The sequence below is a fragment of the Leptodactylus fuscus genome, chromosome 1, assembly GCF_031893055.1.
Source record: "Leptodactylus fuscus isolate aLepFus1 chromosome 1, aLepFus1.hap2, whole genome shotgun sequence".
Lineage (NCBI taxonomy): Eukaryota > Metazoa > Chordata > Amphibia > Anura > Leptodactylidae > Leptodactylus > Leptodactylus fuscus.
In genome coordinates, this window is record NC_134265.1 from 195,636,828 (window position 1) to 195,654,916 (window position 18,089).

The 18,089-nt window shown below is 44.2% G+C and overlaps 1 protein-coding gene across 1 annotated transcript in view; it reads right to left on the bottom strand.

Moving 5' to 3' along the window:
• Positions 1-18,089, bottom strand: part of USHBP1 (USH1 protein network component harmonin binding protein 1) — a 69,453-nt gene that overhangs the window by 11,706 nt on the left and 39,658 nt on the right. Inside the window, exons 9-13 of the mRNA XM_075281316.1 lie at positions 16,320-16,452; positions 14,989-15,247; positions 8,146-8,328; positions 6,715-6,803; positions 3,773-3,895 (exon numbers count right to left, since the gene is read on the bottom strand). Of these exons, the coding sequence (XP_075137417.1) occupies positions 3,773-3,895; positions 6,715-6,803; positions 8,146-8,328; positions 14,989-15,247; positions 16,320-16,452 (787 nt within the window). The remainder of the gene's footprint in view (positions 1-3,772; positions 3,896-6,714; positions 6,804-8,145; positions 8,329-14,988; positions 15,248-16,319; positions 16,453-18,089) is intronic.

Sequence of the window (18,089 nt, forward strand, 5' to 3'; positions counted from 1 at the left end):
ATCAGGCGGGCCCTTAGTTCCGCGCTTTGCACAAAGGTCCACTTGACCACCGACGCGTGGACAAGTGCATGCGGACAGGGACGCTACATTTCACTGACGGCACACTGGGTGAATGTAGTTGAGGCTGGGACTGCTTCCCAAACTGGCCCGGTGTACCTCGTCTCCCCGCCTAACATTCCTGGCAGGGACACGAGAAGAACACCCCCCTCCTCCTCCTCCTCTACCGCCTCCTCCTCCACCACCGCCTCCTCCTCCGCCACCGCCTCCTCCTCCGCTGTTAGATTGACCCCAGCTACGAGTTGGAAACGTTGCAGCACTGGCGTTGGTAGACGTCAGCAGGCTGTGCTGAAGCTGATCAGCTTGGGGGACAGACAGCACACTGCCTCCGAGGTGAGGGATGCCCTCCTTGATGAGACGGCAATATGGTTTGAGCCGCTGCACCTGGGCCCAGGCATGGTCGTTTGTGATAACGGCCGGAACCTGGTAGCAGCTCTGGAGCTTGCCAGACTCCAACATGTTCCATGCCTGGCCCACGTCTTCAACCTAGTGGTGCAACGTTTCCTAAAAAGCTACCCCAATGTTCCAGAGCTACTGGTGAAAGTGCGGCGCATGTGCGCCCACTTTCGCAAGTCGACAGTAGCCGCTGCTAGCTTAAAATCTCTCCAGCAACGCCTGCATGTGCCACAACACCGGCTTTTGTGCGACGTCCCCACACGCTGGAACTCAATGTTTCAGATGTTGAATAGAGTGGTTGAGCAGCAGAGACCTTTGATGGAATACCAGCTACAAAACCCTAGGGTGCCACAAAGTCAGCTGCCTCAGTTTCACATCCATGAGTGGCCATGGATGAGAGACCTTTGTGACATCCTACGGGTCTTTGAGGAGTCCACAAGGAGGGTGAGCTCTGAGGATGCGATGGTGAGCCTTACAATCCCGCTCTTGTGTGTTCTGAGAGAATCCCTGATTGACATCAGGGATAACTCAGATCACACAGAGGAGTTAGGGATAGCATCCGATCCGTCACAGCTGGAGAGTAGGTCCACACATCTGTCCGCTTCACTGCGTTTAATGGAGGAGGAGGAGGAGGAGGAGGAAGAAGAGTTGTCCGATGATGTGATGGTGATACAGGAGGCTTCCGGGCAACTTCGAATCGTCCCATTGTTGCAGCGCGGATGGGTAGACATGGAGGATGAGGAGGAAATGGAGATTGAACTTTCCGGTGGGGCCAGAGGAGTCATGCCAACTAACACTGTGGCAGACATGGCTGAGTTCATGTTGGGGTGCTTTACAACCGACAAGCGTATTGTCAAAATCATGGAGGACAACCAGTACTGGATCTTTGCTATCCTTGACCCCCGGTATAAAAACAACATCTCGTCTTTTATTCCGGTAGAGGGGAGGGCCAATCGCATCAATGCTTGCCACAGGCAATTGGTGCAGAATATGATGGAGATGTTTCCAGCATGTGACGTTGGCGGCAGGGAGGGCAGTTCCTCCAGTAGGCAACCAAGTTCTCACCGGTCCACACAAACGAGGGGCACACTGTCTAAGGTCTGGGACACTTTGATGGCACCCCCCTCGCCAAAGTGCCGCCACGGAGGGTCCTAGTGTCACCAGGCGTGAGAAGTATAGGCGCATGTTGCGGGAATACCTTTCCGACCACAGCCCTGTCCTCTCCGACCCCTCTGCGCCCTACACGTATTGGGTGTCGAAGTTGGACCTGTGGCTTGAAATTGCCCTATATGCCTTGGAGGTGCTGTCCTGTCCTGCCACCAGCGTCCTATCTGAGAGGGTGTTCAGTGCAGCCGGTGGCATCATCACTGACAAGCGCACCCGTCTGTCAGCTGAGAGTGCCGACCGGCTCACTTTGATAAAAATGAACCACCACTGGATAGAGCCTTCATTTTTGTGCCCACCTATGTAAAGCACCCCAACATGAAACTCCATGTCTGTACTCAACCTCTCCAATTCCTCCGCATCCTCATACTCATCCACCATAAGCGTTGCACAATTCTGCTAATACTAGGCTCCCTCCACCCTGATTTCCCCCAACTCTGCTGGTTAGAGGCTCCCTCCACCCTGATTTCCACCAACTCTGCTAGTTAGAGGCTCCCTCCACCATGAATTGGTCCAAACTGGGCTGTTTAGAGGCTCCCTCCACCATGAATTGGTCCAAACTGGGGTTTTTAGAGGCTCCCTCCACCATGAATTGGTCCAAACTGGGCTGTTTAGAGGCTCCCTCCACCATGAATTGGTCCAAACTGGGGTTTTTAGAGGCTCCCTCCACCATGAATTGGTCCAAACTGGGCTGGTTAGAGGCTCCCTCCACCATGAATTTGCCCAAACTGGGCTGTTTAGAGGCTCCCTCCACCATGAATTTGCCCAAACTGGGCTGTTTAGAGGCTCCCTCCACCATGAATTGGTCCAAACTGGGGTTTTTAGAGGCTCCCTCCACCATGAATTGGTCCAAACTGGGCTGTTTAGAGGCTCCCTCCACCATGAATTGGTCCAAACTGGGGTTTTTTTAGAGGCTCCCTCCACCATGAATTGGTCCAAACTGGGCTGGTTAGAGGCTCCCTCCACCGTGAATTTGCCCAAACTGGGCTGTTTAGAGGCTCCCTCCACCGTGAATTTGCCCAAACTGGGCTGTTTAGAGGCTCCCTCCACCATGAATTGGTCCAAACTGGGGTTTTTAGAGGCTCCCTCCACCATGAATTGGTCCAAACTGGGCTGTTTATAGGCTCCCTCCACCATGAATTGGTCCAAACTGGGGTTTTTAGAGGCTCCCTCCACCATGAATTGGTCCAAACTGGGGTTTTTAGAGGCTCCCTCCACCATGAATTTGCCCAAACTGGGCTGTTTAGAGGCTCCCTCCACCATGAATTTGCCCAAACTGAGCTGTTTAGAGGCTCCCTCCACCATGAATTGGTCCAAACTGGGGTTTTTAGAGGCTCCCTCCACCATGAATTGGTCCAAACTGGGGGTTTTTAGAGGCTCCCTCCACCATGAATTTGCCCAAACTGGGGGTTTTTAGTGGCTCCCTCCACCATGAATTTGCCCAAACTGGGCTGTTTAGAGGCTCCCTCCATCATGAATTGGTCCAAACTGGGGTTTTTAGAGGCTCCCTCCACCATGAATTTGCCCAAACTCTGCTGGTTAGAGGCTCAATCCACCCTGATTTTCAAAACAAATGTTGGTGCCAACCTCAACTTACTACAAGGGCCAAATTCACTGCTGGTGACAAGCTCTCCTCACTGCAAGTGCCAAATACACATGTTTCAAGGTGTTTTCCTACTGTCAGAGAGGTGGTATTGAGTGTGTAAAGTGTGTAGTTGTTAGGCTGTGATGTTGGGGTAATAGAGGGTCTTTGGTGTGTTAGATGCCCCCAGACATGCTTCCCCTGCTGTCCCAGTGTCATTCCAGAGGTGTTGGCATCATTTCCTGGGGTGTCATAGTGGACTTGGTGATCCTCCAGACACGGATTTGGGTTTCCCCCTTAACGAGTATCTGTTCCCCATAGACTATAATGGGGTTCGAAACCCGTTCGAACACACGAACATTGAGCGGCTGTTCGAATCGAATTTCGAACCTCGAACATTTTAGTGTTCGCTCATCTCTAGTCATTACTTCCAGGACTCCTCCCCTGACGGGTGGTCACACCAGATGAATTAACTATGAATACCTCGATCTCTGAATGTATTCTTTCTTACTTTGCAGTGTTTCCCTTCTCCTGCATAACACTTTTGCACATACAAAACTATCATCTCTATACCTATGAGCCTTGAAGAAATCTTTGATCATCTGTGCAGACTTGGTATTCTCAGCAGAGGATTTACTAGATAATTGTTCTGCTTCTGAGATGAGACCTTCAATTCTTACTTTCATTTCACTGCTCCTGAAATGAAAAGACATACAGATCAGCTTTACACAAAGGTAAGGTTTTTGCAGGTTTTTTTGTGCAAGTTGTGGCCTTTGCACATGAAAAAAATTGAGACTTTATTAAAATTCTGCCCAACTTTGGCACTTTCCTGAAAAAGGGGGCATGGCAAAGGCCTGCAGAGAGCCCCATCAGCTTTATTATTTACTAGCTTTTACCCGCGACTTCGTCTGCGGTGATTTGAGAATTGGGCGGACACAGACATGTGAAACTGTAAAAGTGTGTATGTAGTAATACAGACAATTTGTTGTTATTTTCAGAGGATTTTTATTTTGTTACTTTCAGCTGGTCTATGGTAAAGTAGACATGTCCATACTGTACCTTTTTTCTGCTCTCTGCTGCAAAAACTTTTTTTTTTTTTTTAAACCAGACACAGAGTCGTACATGCAGTACTCTGTGGCTGATTTTTTTTAAAAAAAGGGTTTTCGGCGGAGAGCATAAAACGCTCACCACCGTTCATGGCTGGACCCGGTGTGACAGGTTTCCGGCTTCTGCATGCAGAAGATGGAAACCTAATACGGAGTGCTGAACGGTAGTGTGAACCCAGCATCAGCCGCGCTTAGGGGCGAACTGTGTGACAACAGAAGATGGAACCGCAAGAACGGAGAGCAGACGGTGGTGTGAACTGAGTGTACGGGAGCCTTGACACGGAGTGAATGCGTGTATTTGTGCCAAATACACGTGTAAAATTAAGACTCCTATTGACTTCAATGACATTTTACAGGCATGTAAAAAATATGATTGAAATGAATGGGAGTCTTATTTTGACACGTGTATTTTTACATGTGTATTTTGGCAAAATACACGGGCGTTTACCCCGTGTGAAGGCTCCCTAAGGGTTTTTTTTTTGCAACCACAATATGGCGGGTCCAGATTAACGGTAGATATAGCATTCTGGGGAATGTGTATTGGTTAGATGAGCTTTTATTGAACTGATAGTCCAAAGTGTGAACCAAAATGGTGGTTTGTTCCGTGTGAGTGTGACATTGAGGGAGTAGGGCAAATAATTTATTAATAGACGGGGCATTTTTGGGCAGAATGGTAACTAATATGTATATGTATCACAGTAGTTTGGAGTTTTATATGTGTTGTTGGATGATTTTTTGATTTTTTTTTATTGTTTTCTTTTTTTTTTACTTTTTTCTTCGTTCCACTGAGGGGTGTGAACCTGCAATCATTTGATTGCAAGTCTCCATAGATGGCAATCCAAGTGTATTGCCGTCTATGAGAGATTGTGTGCCTTACTATCGCGGCTGTCCATAGCCCAGCTGCGATAGTAGTATTGTAAACACAGGCGTGGAAGCATTCAGTATGCTCCTGGCTGGCAGCGGAACAGGTCGGCTCCTGTGAGGTCAGCAGGCAGGAGCCGGTCTGCAATGTTGAAGGTAAGGGGAAGGGGTATTTGAGGGGGAGGGGGGGAGGGGTATTTGAGGGGGAGGGGGGGAGGGGTATTTGAGGGGGAGGGGGGGGAGGGGTATTTGAGGGGGAGGGGGGTCAAGTGTTAATGCCTGCAATCCCAGTCCATTTTAATTGCAGGCAGGAGCAACTGGCCTCCGTGTGTAGTGGAAAGCTATATGTAAATGTGAGTGAGTAGAGTGAGGGCTACTCCTGAGGAGACAGTAAGGAGTGTGCAGTCAGGTTGAGGCAGGAAATGCCAGGCAGTGTGTGAGTCTATAGCTGGGGCTAGGAGTCCTGCTTTTGTGAGTCTCCTGCTAGGAAGCCATGTTGTTTAGTGGCACCAAAAGTAGCCTATGTTTCAATCCCAAGCGAAAACTATGTTTGTGGAAACGCAAATTTCACGCAAATCCGTCAATGCGTTTTAGCGTGATTGAGGAACAAACATCCAAACTCACAAACATCCAAACACACAAACTTTCAGGATTGGCCCCACCAGATTCAATATCATTTGGGTCAAAAATGTAGCGCAAATTATGCTGGAAATCAATGCCAATCATGGCAGAGGGTGTGCGTCAATAAAGAGAAGACGTGCACTTCATCATACATGAGGCACACCTCCACTAAATCAGGGGTTATGAAGACATTATAAATCTGCCACAGTGTGTTTTTTGCAGCTTTTTTTCTGGATGTGTGGATGAGATTAAATGAAATCTCATTCACTTTGTGGGGACTGTAAAACACAGCGAGGTAGATTTATGAAAACTGGCACACCCTCCATCAGACCAATCACCTCTCTGGTACATTGTCTGGTACTACCTAGATATACTTGTTTGTAGGGTTTTGTTACCTATCTGTAAGTTGGCTTGTTAACCTCATTGGTAGGTTGAATTAACACTTTTCTTTCCAGATTGCTCCGTGCTTTAGGGAACAATAACCAGGGGTGAAAAAGCCCCCCCGCCTCGGGAGGAGGGGGCGGGGCGGACGGGCGGCGTTAGCAGGCAGAGAGCAGGCAGGGAGAGGACCTACTCTCTGCTAAGCATGAGGAGAGGCCGCTGGAGCAGCGCTGCGTCCACAGGGCCTCCCCAATCCACCACTCGCCTTCCCGTGCCGGGCTGCCGAGATGGTGATGCTAAGCCAGTCCAGGACAGCTTGTCCTGGACTGGCTTAGGTCAGCAAAAATGACGCCCCCCCCCCCCCCACACACACACACACACCACCACCACCACATAATCTCTTCTGATTCTGGCTAAACTATATACTGTACATTACATGTATATATCATGCTCCCCTTATTTTAGGAGCATAAAGAGCATAGATAAAACTAAATGCACATAGCTGGCTCTGTCAACTATGCAAAGGAATAAATATAGCATACATACGTTTTCAAGGAATCTAGTAGTCGCTGCATGGTAGATGATGAAGTGAATTTCTTACTTTCAGCAGACTCTCTATCTCCACCTGTGAAATTCTTTGTAGAAAAAAAAAAAGTCTACTCAATATATGTTTTTAAATGTTACGCTAGGTTCACACCTGCGTTTGGATTTCCATTCGGGGAGTCTGCTTGGGGATCCCCTGAACAGAAACCTAATCTGCTTAAAATAAATGGTTACCTGCAGAAACCCTGGGACCGGATAGACTTTAATGGGGTCTGCTGGGTTTCTGCCTGAAAGGGGTGAAAAGGGTTGCTTACAGTGCTTTTCTCTTCACATTTTTCAAGTGGAAGGGGAATGGAATCTTTCAGCAGAAAGCAGGCACAGGTGTGAACTTAGCCTTAATTGATAAAATATAGTAGTTAAAAAAATGACTGTTACCATAGCATCATCTTATATGTTGAAACAGAACTGGAATCATTTCAAGCAAAGACAAAGTTAGAATAGATGAACCAGCTGAATATTAATAGCCTTGAACTCAAGGAAAAGGCTTGGGACTGCATGGCATCTTGGGATGGAGTTACGGTTTATAATCTGCAGTGGCTGTGATTCCCAAAGTCAGTTGGGGAGGTGGAGTGTAAACATGAAACTATATTGCAGTAGCATATACTGCACATTTGCCTTCTGACATTGGTCACAGTGAGAGGAGCAGCCACCCACCCCGGCCCCTTTGTTTGTGGTAATAGCAAGATGTCTTGGTGGTTTTTCTTCTTTCTGGCTGCTGTTTTTCCTCTTTCTTTAGATGTCACCACTTGGCAGGAGTCCATGCCCAGTTGCCAAGAGAAGTTGTCCACATGCCCATTGCCTCACTGCTTTGGCATCTGGGCAGAGTACAGCATTGAAAGACAGTAAATAAAAATCACTAGACAAGAGAGATATTCTGGTTTATAATTTGAATGTTATACTGTTAAATAAAGCTGTGGCCAATCCCACTGAAAACCCATATAGTGCCTCATCTTTTTTATTTCAGAGTAAATATCGGTGTGTTGGGAATCATCTGCTTAGTGTGATACGGAAGAAGGGGTAAGAGCCCTATTGTGACATGTATCATAAGTGTCAACGAAGTAAAGCAACCAAAGTTAGGGGGCATTCACACGGAGTAACAGTGCTGATTCTGGCACGACAACTCACGTAAGAATCAGTGCTGATAAAAAGACTCCCATTGACTACAATGGGTTTCGTTTTCTGCACAGAACACTTTGAAATCAATGGGAGGCTTTTTAACCCATTGATCGTGTTATCGTGCCAAAATCAGCGCCACGTTACTCCGTGTGAATGCCCCCTTAGGCTGAGAACAAATGTTGCAAAGAAGCTGCTTTTTTTGCTACAGATTTTGCTGAGGTTTTGTGAGCCAAAGCCAGGAGTGGAAGTATACATTACCTGTTTGTCTTTCTTCTGTTTTCCAGATGCTTCTTTTGTCAATTCATTATGTTCCATCTGCAAGTGATCTCGGATAAGCATATAGGCTTTTTCTTGCTCTTGCTGAGTTAAACATTGTAACTCCAAAGTCCGTTTCTCTGTCTGAAGTAGTTGCAGGCTAGCTTTCAGTTCAGATAATTTCTTCTAAAGGACAAAAACAAATGTGCCAGAACAGCAGATAGGCCGACGCTAGTATGAATCTACTATAACTTAAAAACATGTTACAATAGCATGAAAATTAGAGATGAGCAAATATTGTTCAGATTAGCAGATCCGAACAGCACGCACCCATAGAAATGAATGGAAGCACCTGTGAAGCTGACTTTGCCGGTAGCCGGCTGGCGTCACAGGTGCTTCCATTCATTTCTATGGGTGCGTGCTGTTCGGATCGGCTGATCCGAACAGTGTTCGCTCATCTCTAATGAAAATGTCTAGTGCTGTAGCTTCTGTTTACAAGTGACTATTTGGCATCTCCCCAAACAACAAGAATCCGGGGCAAATGTTTTCTCCCCAGCTATATATTTAGGTCTTTATAGAAGATCACTTACTGAAACTGTTTACTTCATGTTCCCCAGAACTCTCCACATCCATAAGAACTGAGATGGCAGTCAAGTCATTAAATCAAATGACTACAGTCCTATGAAAAAGTTTGGGCACCCCTATTAATCTTAATCATTTTTAGTTCTAAATATTTTGGTGTTTGCAGCAGTCATTTCAGTTTGATATATCTAATAACTGATGGACACAGTAATATTTCAGGGTTGAAATGAGGTTTATTGTACTAACAGAAAATGTGCAATATGCATTAAACCAAAATTTCACCGATGCAAAAGTATGGGCACCTCAACAGAAAAGTGACATTAATATTTAGTAGATCCTCCTTTTGCAAAGATAACAGCCTCTAGTCTCTTCCTGTAGCTTTTAATCAGTTCCTGGATCCTGGATGATGGTATTTTGGACCATTCCGCTTTACAAAACAATTCAAGTTCAGTTAAGTTTGATGGTCGCCGAGCATGGACAGCCCGCTCTCAAATTATCTGAAAACAAAGATTGTTCAACATAGTTGTTCAGGGGAAGGATACAAAACGTTGTCTCAGAGATTTAACCTGTCAGTTTCCACTGTGAGGAACATAGTAAGGAAATGGAAGACCACAGGGACAGTTCTTGTTAAGCCCAGAAGTGGCAGGCCAAGAAAAATATCAGAAAGGCAGAGAAGAAGAATGGTGAGAACAGTCAAGGGCAATCCACAGACCACCTCCAAAGAGCTGCAGCATCATCTTACTGCAGATGGTGTCACTGTGCATCGGTCAACAATACAGCGCACTTTGCACAGGGAGAAGCTGTATGGGAGAGTGATGAGAAAGAAGCCGTTTGTGCAAGCACGCCACAAACAGAGTCGCCTGAGGTATGTAAAAGCACATTTGGACAAGCCAGCTTCATTTTGGAAAAGGTCCTGTGGACTGATGAAACAAAGATTGAGTTGTTTGGTCGTACAAAAAGGCGTTATGCATGGCGTCCAAAAAAAAAAACAGCATTCCAAGAAAAACACTTGCTACCCACTGTAAAATTTGGTGGAGGTTCCATCATGCTTTGGGGCTGTGTGGCCAATGCCGGCACCGGGAATCTTGTTAAAGTTGAGGGTCGCAAGGATTCCACTCAGTATCAGCAGATTCTTGAGAATAATGTTCAAGAATCAGTGACGAAGTTGAAGTTACGCCGGGGATGGAGATTTCAGCAAGACAAGGATCCAAAACACCGCTCCAAATCGACTCAGGCATTCATGCAGAGGAACAATTACAATGTTCTGGAATGGCCATCCCAGTCCCCAGACCTGAATATCATTGAACATCTGTGGGATGATTTGAAGCAGGCTGTCCATGCTCGGCGACCATCAAACTGAACTGAATGTGAATTGTTTTGTAAAGAGGAATGGTCCAAAATACCTTTATCCAGGATCCAGGAACTGATGAAAAGCTACAGGAAGCGACTAGAGGCTGTTATCTTTGCAAAAGGAGGATCTACTAAATATTAATGTCACTTTTCTGTTGAGGTGCCCATACTTTTGCACCGGTCAAATTTTGGTTTAATGCATATTGCACATTTTCTGTTAGTACAATAAACCTCAAATCAATCCTGAAATATTACTGTGTCCATCAGTTATTAGATATATCAAACTGAAATGGCTGTTGCAAACACCAAAATATTTAGAACTAAAAATGATTAAAATTAATAGGGGTGCCCAAACTTTTTCATAGGACTGTATTTTGTTGCCTGTCTCCTGGACCCGTTCTGTACAGGCGCTGAAAGTGTCCAACGCATGCAGAAATACATGTAGCAAATGTTCTTGTATCTGTTTCTGCACAAAAATCGATGGAGCCAGCAGCAGTGGCATAACAATCGTGGCTGCAGGGGATGTGACAGCAACCAGGCCCAGTGGGGTACATGGCCCTTGGCCAGCTGGAAATGGCTGGGGGCCTCGGACCACTATGATAGTTGTCAGGGAAGATCTGGTTCCTTAACCGCTATACATATTGTAAATGAAAATGGCCCCGGCATGTCGTCAGGCCCCTTTTCAATAAATGCTAGCCTTAGGCAGGTGACTTAAAATCATGAATAGTTATACTCACCTCTACTGGGCTCAGTATCCTCGCTCTTACATTACATGACTGAGGCCTGTGGTTAGGCCTCAGTGGTCACATGGGGCACAGCAACATAATAACGTCAGTGCGCTCCCACATGACTGCTGAGGACCAATTACAGGCCTCAGCAGTGACATCTGAAGATAGCTGGAGCAAGGATGCCCAGGAAAGGTGAAGCAAGGAGAGTAAAAATAACAAACACTAATATTCACCTTCCCTGGGTCTCCGATTATTATACTCTGGGGTCTGAAGAGACCCCAGAGTATAATAATAGCACTGGTGCGGAGGGGGGCTGTTGAGAGCATATAATAAACCACTGTGTGGGGGACACTGCTGGGCATATAATACTGTGTGGGGCCACTGCTGGGTGTATAATATTGTGTGCTGCCCCTTCACTATTCTTGAGCTTTTCTTGGAGCTAGGGACTGTATAGATATATTATAGGGTCAGCGGAAGACTGAAGCTCCACCTGATACCAGAATGGATGATCCCATTGCCTGAACCTTGGATTGATGCTCCTGCCCTTGGTGAGATCAAACCTTTATTATCATTGCTTTCTTAGTCTCCCTAGTTGGTCCTTTTATCTATATATGAGGTATGGTTGTCTGTGGTACTGCTCGTTTACATCTGTGCCCGGTAGTCCGTTCTGCAGGTTTCCATTTCCTGCACAAAACAGAGCAGGAGACGGAAATCTGACGGCATGTTTCCAAACCCATTAATTTAAATGGGTTTGAAAATTGTCTGGCCATAAGCGCCGGTGAGCGTTTTATGCTCTCCGCGGCAAAACCTTTTTTTTTTTTTTTTTTGAAACCGGACACGGAGTCGGACATGCAGTACTCGGTGTTCGGTTTCAAAAAAACGGTTTTGCCGCGGAGAGCATAAAACGCTCACTGGCGCTCACATCCAGACTCGGCATGACAGGTTTCCGTCTTCTGCATACAGAAGACGGAAACCTGAGAACGGAGTGCCGAATGCTGGTGTGAACCCAGCGTAACTTGTTATGCCTTGACTGTGGATATATCTGTCTGGGCTTGTAACCATTATCATATTGACAGTAGACAACTATATTTTAACACCTCTTAGGGTATGTTCACACGGAGGAAAATTTGGCGGAAACCTTTTCCACCTTGTGAACATTCCACGTGGCTAGTCAGTGCTGCATCGGCATTCTGTTGTGACATCCCACTCCTAATTAGGCCCGAATGAATGCGCCTAAACAGGAGTGTGTCTTGAGCCAATGATTACTCAGCCTGGAATCCGCGGCAAGATAGGTCATGTCATTTCTTTTTTAGGCTGCTAGCTAGCGGGGGGAAAAAAGCGAGTGGCTCCCATTGAAGTCAATGGGAGCCATTTTTGCAGGTGGAGTTTGAGGCAGATTCCACATCAAAATCCACCTGCAAAAAACTCTGTGTGAACATACCCTTAGTGTTTTAAACTTGCTATATTTTTCCTGAGTTCATAAATTTTCCTCAGGTGTTGTCCATGCGGTAGATAGTACCATATACATGCATGTGTTTTTATTAATTATTTTGTTCACATGGTTTTATTCTCAGTAATAGAATTAAAATTTAAGTTTTATCAACTCTGTCGATACCTTATACAATTGTGGGTTTGCTACTGTGGATATTGAGTTTCCTTGTCATCTGTAGCTTTTGCTGTTTATATACCCCTACACTATTCACATCACACATCATCTGTTTTATAGCAGCTGTGCACTATTATTACAGGCTGTAATAGCATTATTTGGTGATTATAAAATTGATGCTCTGCCATATGAATAGGGAAGGAGTCACAGCGCTCACAAAAGCACCACAGTAACTTCAAAGAATTGATCAGCAGGGGCCACAGGTGTTGAACTCCCACTGATCTTTATATCTCTAAGGGTATGTTCACACATCAGTATGCCATCCATCCATTTGAATTCAGTTTGAGACTTTAAAACGGACTGATGCACATACTGATTGTATACGGACACCTTTTTATGCTGATAGCAATCGCTGTCCGTCCCCTAGAGGACAGATAAGGGGATTAAAAGTAGCAATTGTAAACAGAGTAGAGATAGGGACATTTATTATATGAGATAAGGACATTTATTATATGTCCTTATCTCTACTCTGTTTACAATTGCTACTTTTAATCCCCTTATGTGTCCTCCAGGGGATGACAGTGTTTGCTATCAGCATAAAAAGGTCTCAGTATACAATCAGTATGTGCATCAGTCCGTTTTGAAGCGTCAAACTGAATTCAAACGGACGGATGGCATACTGATGTGTGAACCAAGCATTAGACTATTAGGACTGTGCAGATCAGCTGTTTCCCAAAGCACGCAGCTCCCTCTATTGTTTTTACATGCCGGGCGCTGCGCTGCTCACTCCTTATATTCTTGATAACTGTAGTTTTTGATACTTCAGCTGTATCCCTTTGAAGTACCTGAAATACTGCTGCATCACCCATAACCGTCACTTTAAAAAAAATTGCTGTAGGGAGGGATCAGGGGGCCCTGGACAATGTTTGCACCCGGGTCCACAAGACTTTTGTTACGCCACTGGTCAGAAGTATCGTCAGGAAAAAGTGACGTGCTGCCACCTATAGATGCAGACAGCTCTACATCCTACTGTGTTTACATGTGCAACAAGCAAGAATGAAGTAAATAGTTTAGGTAAGTAGTAAGCAACTATAATGAACCCAGTCATAATAAATAAAAAGGCAGATTTATAAAACTAGTGTTTTCAGTGCCACACCACTTGCCATGCCCCCATTCAGGCAGGTGGCTATGGCAGCATGAAATAACAAAAGTTGCAATTTTGTTTGCACAAAAACACAATTTCTTCTCCAATCATTCTTCCAGATGTCCTAAACAGAGAAAATAACTTTACCCCAGCCCTCTGTAGTTCAATCCTTGTACTTCTTGTAAAAAGGTAGCGACAGGCACATAACTATAGGGGGTAAAGAGGTATCTGTTTCTACCATGAGTCCTTTGCCATGCCAACATTAAAGCATCCCAAGACCATTCATGTGAGAGATTGCTTTTTATCTAAGAGAGCGGACAAACTCACAATTTTGTCTTAGAACACTGCATAAATAAAGAATGATATCAAAACATGCTCCGCCCTTTTATGACGTCGTTCTCAAACTACCAATCAGTGTGGTTAAACATGCCCATTGGTCCTGGGGTCTCTTCAGCAGGCGACATTAAGCAACATGCCCTTTCTTGAGCGTGGCGCAAGGCTCATTCCCGACTAGGCCCATTCATTTGGGCCTAATCCGGAGTGGTATGTCGCAAATGGATGCCAGAAAACTCTGTGTGCACTACAACGGCATCCAGAGCTTTTTTGGAGCAGATTTTGCACGTCAAAATACGCTCCAAAAAACCCTGTGTGAACCCAGCTTTAGGGTCAACATTGGACGTATTGAGTCTTTGCATAAACTTGATGTATTTGTTAGTACAAATTTGAAAACTTATGAAATGCTTAGAAATGTACTTTAGTATAATATAGAAACATTTGACAGCAAATTTTATGAAAATTTGTGTCTGTCTTGAAATTTTGGGCAACAACTGAATAAGTAAACGTGGGCCATAGTCTGTAACTGTTTTACATGAGCTTGAATTAACCAATGAATCCTATGTTTTGTTGTGCTCATCATTTACTATGCAGCATCATACATTTACAGGCTATGTCTGTGTGCCAGAAGGTAACCATTATACAGACATAGCCTAAGAAAGTAAACATTGAGAGTTCTCCTTTAGTGCAGAGTATAGCACTCACTGCAGCTCTGCACTGGTCTGTCCCAGCAATCTTCATACAAAGACAGCAAACTGTGGGGAGTGGGCTAAGTGGATGAAACAGGTTGACCTGACCTTGGAAGTACATAAGACCTGGGATGCAAGGCATTATAGGGAATTTAGCTCCAAACAGAAACTACAAACTGTATGTATCTGAGAATACAGACAGAGCTGAAGCCCGGACTTACCACTCACTGCTTAGAACAGCACATGAAATCTAGGATTCTATCACTGAATGTGGAATGGTTAGGAGGTATGCAAATTTATCATGCTATGTGTGCAATTTTGATAAATTTGTAGAAACTTGTGGCATTTTTACAAACACACAAATGCATGATTCCTGTGATACAATTGATGAATCTGATGATAGTTTGGCCTCACCTTAGTATACATGAGATCCTGCATAATCTGCGCTCGGGGAGGTTTCTCTGGAAGACAGGGTGAAGCTTCTGATAAATCTCTGATGGCACTGCCCACTTTAGCTTTGATCATTTCAACACACTGAGAAGCTTCCTTTGCATGTGAGGTATCAGTGATGAAGTAATCTGACATTGTAATGGAAGATAGGTCCCACTTTAGAGACTGAATGTATTCTTTCAGCATCTGCTCTTCTTCTTCACTGAGCCAAGGAGCATAGGGGCTGTAAAAAAAAGCATGCATTATTCTTGTATGTTAATCTCAGTGTTGGCAGAATATATGTATATCTGCATTAGAGTGGGAGCATTCATTTTATTTGCACCTTGTATCTTATGCCTTTGCATTAAACCACATGAATTTTAGTTTGACACCAGTTTTTAGTTTTCAATTATCAATCATTCTGACCCTAATGGTAACCATGGACTGTGCCATGTGATTGCCGTAGCTACAACCCTAATTGAATGCAAATAATTTCAATTATCTTCCACATACAAATAATATCCTTAGCTTTATAACACAAGGCTTTTATATGAAGAAAGTTAAAAGAACTGGTGAAAATACATGCTCTTGCTCAGAAAGACCTGGTATGTGCATTACATGTGTGTTGCCAGAGAGAATCCATACCAACTATCTATTGCTAGTATGTACAGATGTAGCAGTTGCCAAAGCTGGGCAGGGTACTTTAAATAGCTGTATTTCCAGTTTTATATCAACTAGAAGATATTTGTATGTACCAGTTTATGCTGCATAAAAAAAGTAAATAGATTTCAATGGGAACAGAGAAATGCAAAAACAAATAATTTTCTGTCGTAGTTCTGTTAGTTTCCTCAAAGTTTTCTTGTTTATTTCTGAGAGTCTCAATACTCAGTAAGGCAAAGTTCACATCTGCGTTCGGTATTCCGTTTGAGGACTCCCCATGGGGAATGCGGAACGCATTGACAAGGGGTGAGCAATGAAAGCACACAGACCTGTTAGACTATAATTGTGTCCGTTTGTTTTCCGCGCGCTGTCCGCACAAGTCATGCAAAGAGGAAAGTAGTTCATGAAGTACTTTTCTCTCCACATGTTCCGTGCAGACAATGTATGGGGTCCATGTGCTTTTATAAGCTCATCGCTTGTCAATGCGTTCGGTATTCCATTTGGGGGGTCCCCATGTGGACTCCCTGAATGGAATAACGAACGCAGATATGAATCAGGCCTCAGTTCAGTATAATGGGGAAGTAATCTAATAACAAAAAGGGACTGCACACCTCAAACCATGGAAATTGATTATTTTATTTACTGTATTTTCTTACCTGTTTATTGTTTGCATAGCCTTTTTTCTTGTTTCTGAAACAGATATCCTCCTTTCTCTCTGAAAAATCTTTTTTACCTCCATCAGGAACAGTTTGGTTTTTATCTCCAAGTCTTTTGGCAGCAACTTCCAACCTTATTTTGATAGATACATAATTATATTTACATACATCATTTACTATATTACAGACAGTTTTTAATCATGTACGTTGTATTTACATACATTCCTGCTTGATCATTTCACACCTTTACTATTGCTTAGAGCGGTGTTTGGTGAACACTTTTATAATAAACTTTATTAACCTATTATCATAGAAGACAAGCTCTAAAAACGTCCCTAGCTATGACTAACTAAGCGTTGCCAGAGAGAATCCATACAAACTGTCTATTGCTAGTATGTACAGATGTAGCCGTTGCCAAAGGTGGGTGAGGTACTTTAAATAGCTGTATCTAGTTTTATACCAACCAGAAGACATTTGTATGCGGCAATTTATACTGCAATAAATAAAGCCCAATCACATAAATCATCTGATGGGGGGGCAACACGGTGGCTCAGTGGTTAGCACTGCAGCCTTGCAGTGCTGGAGTCCTGGGTTCGAAACCTGCCAGGAACAACATCTGCAAGGAGTTTGTATGTTCTCCCCGAGGTTGCATGGATTTCCTTCCATTCTACAAAGACATACTGATAGGAAAAAAAAAAACGCACATTGTGATCCCTATATGGGGCTCACATTAATCTACATTAATCCTACTAATATTATAACTGTGAAAGTTTGTATGTTTGTTACTCAATCACACAAAAACGGCTGAATGGATTTGGCACATAGGTAGATAGGAACCCCGATTTAATATAGACTACTTTTTATCCCGGTAAATGACGTCACTACATGACTGTTAAGCATGAATTTACACACACACACACAACGTTTGAGGACCTTTGATGACATCACAGGCCCTTCAGCCATTCCATAGGATCACGCTATGTGGCGGGCGGATCTACACGCTAATTTGGGGCAGAGCTAAACAGGAGGTAGTCGGACAATGTGAAAGCATACACTGTATGTACTCTATATACCACTATATACTACTGTATACACTGTATATACTCTATATACCACTATATGCTGCTGTTTACACTGTATGTACTCCATATACTACTATATACCACTATGTACTACTGTATACACTCTATATACCACTATATACTACTCTATACACTGTTAACACAGACACTACTAGGACACTCACACAACACAACCCCTGTGATCTGAATTGCCCGATGTAGCCAAGCTGAGGCAACGCGGTACCACAGTTTGCTCTGCTCTCCATACGAATGTGCATACAGCTGGGGCTGCTACGCATATGCACAGATGTAGGAGAGCCAACACGTGGACGCAGGTGGATCACCGGCAACCATATTTGGCTAATTATTAGCGCCTCATTGCCAACAACAACCCGCAGACAAAGTTGCGGGCAGAAACTAGTAAATTAATAAATAAATCATCTGATAGGCGCTGTCACCTTGAGCATTTTGGTGTTTGTTTCTCCAAATCTGTTCAGCTGGCCCAAAGATAGAAGATCTTTTGATGTTAATGCAAAATAGGTTATATATTAGCCAAGTAGCTGACACAGAGCACAGAGACCCCGCCCCTGCAGAAACCAAAGTGTTACTGCCCATTTGGCTAGTATAGTCTAATTTGCATAATCACTAAAAGGGCTTATCTTTGCAACAGCTAAATGGATTTGGATAAATAAAAACACCAAAATGCTCA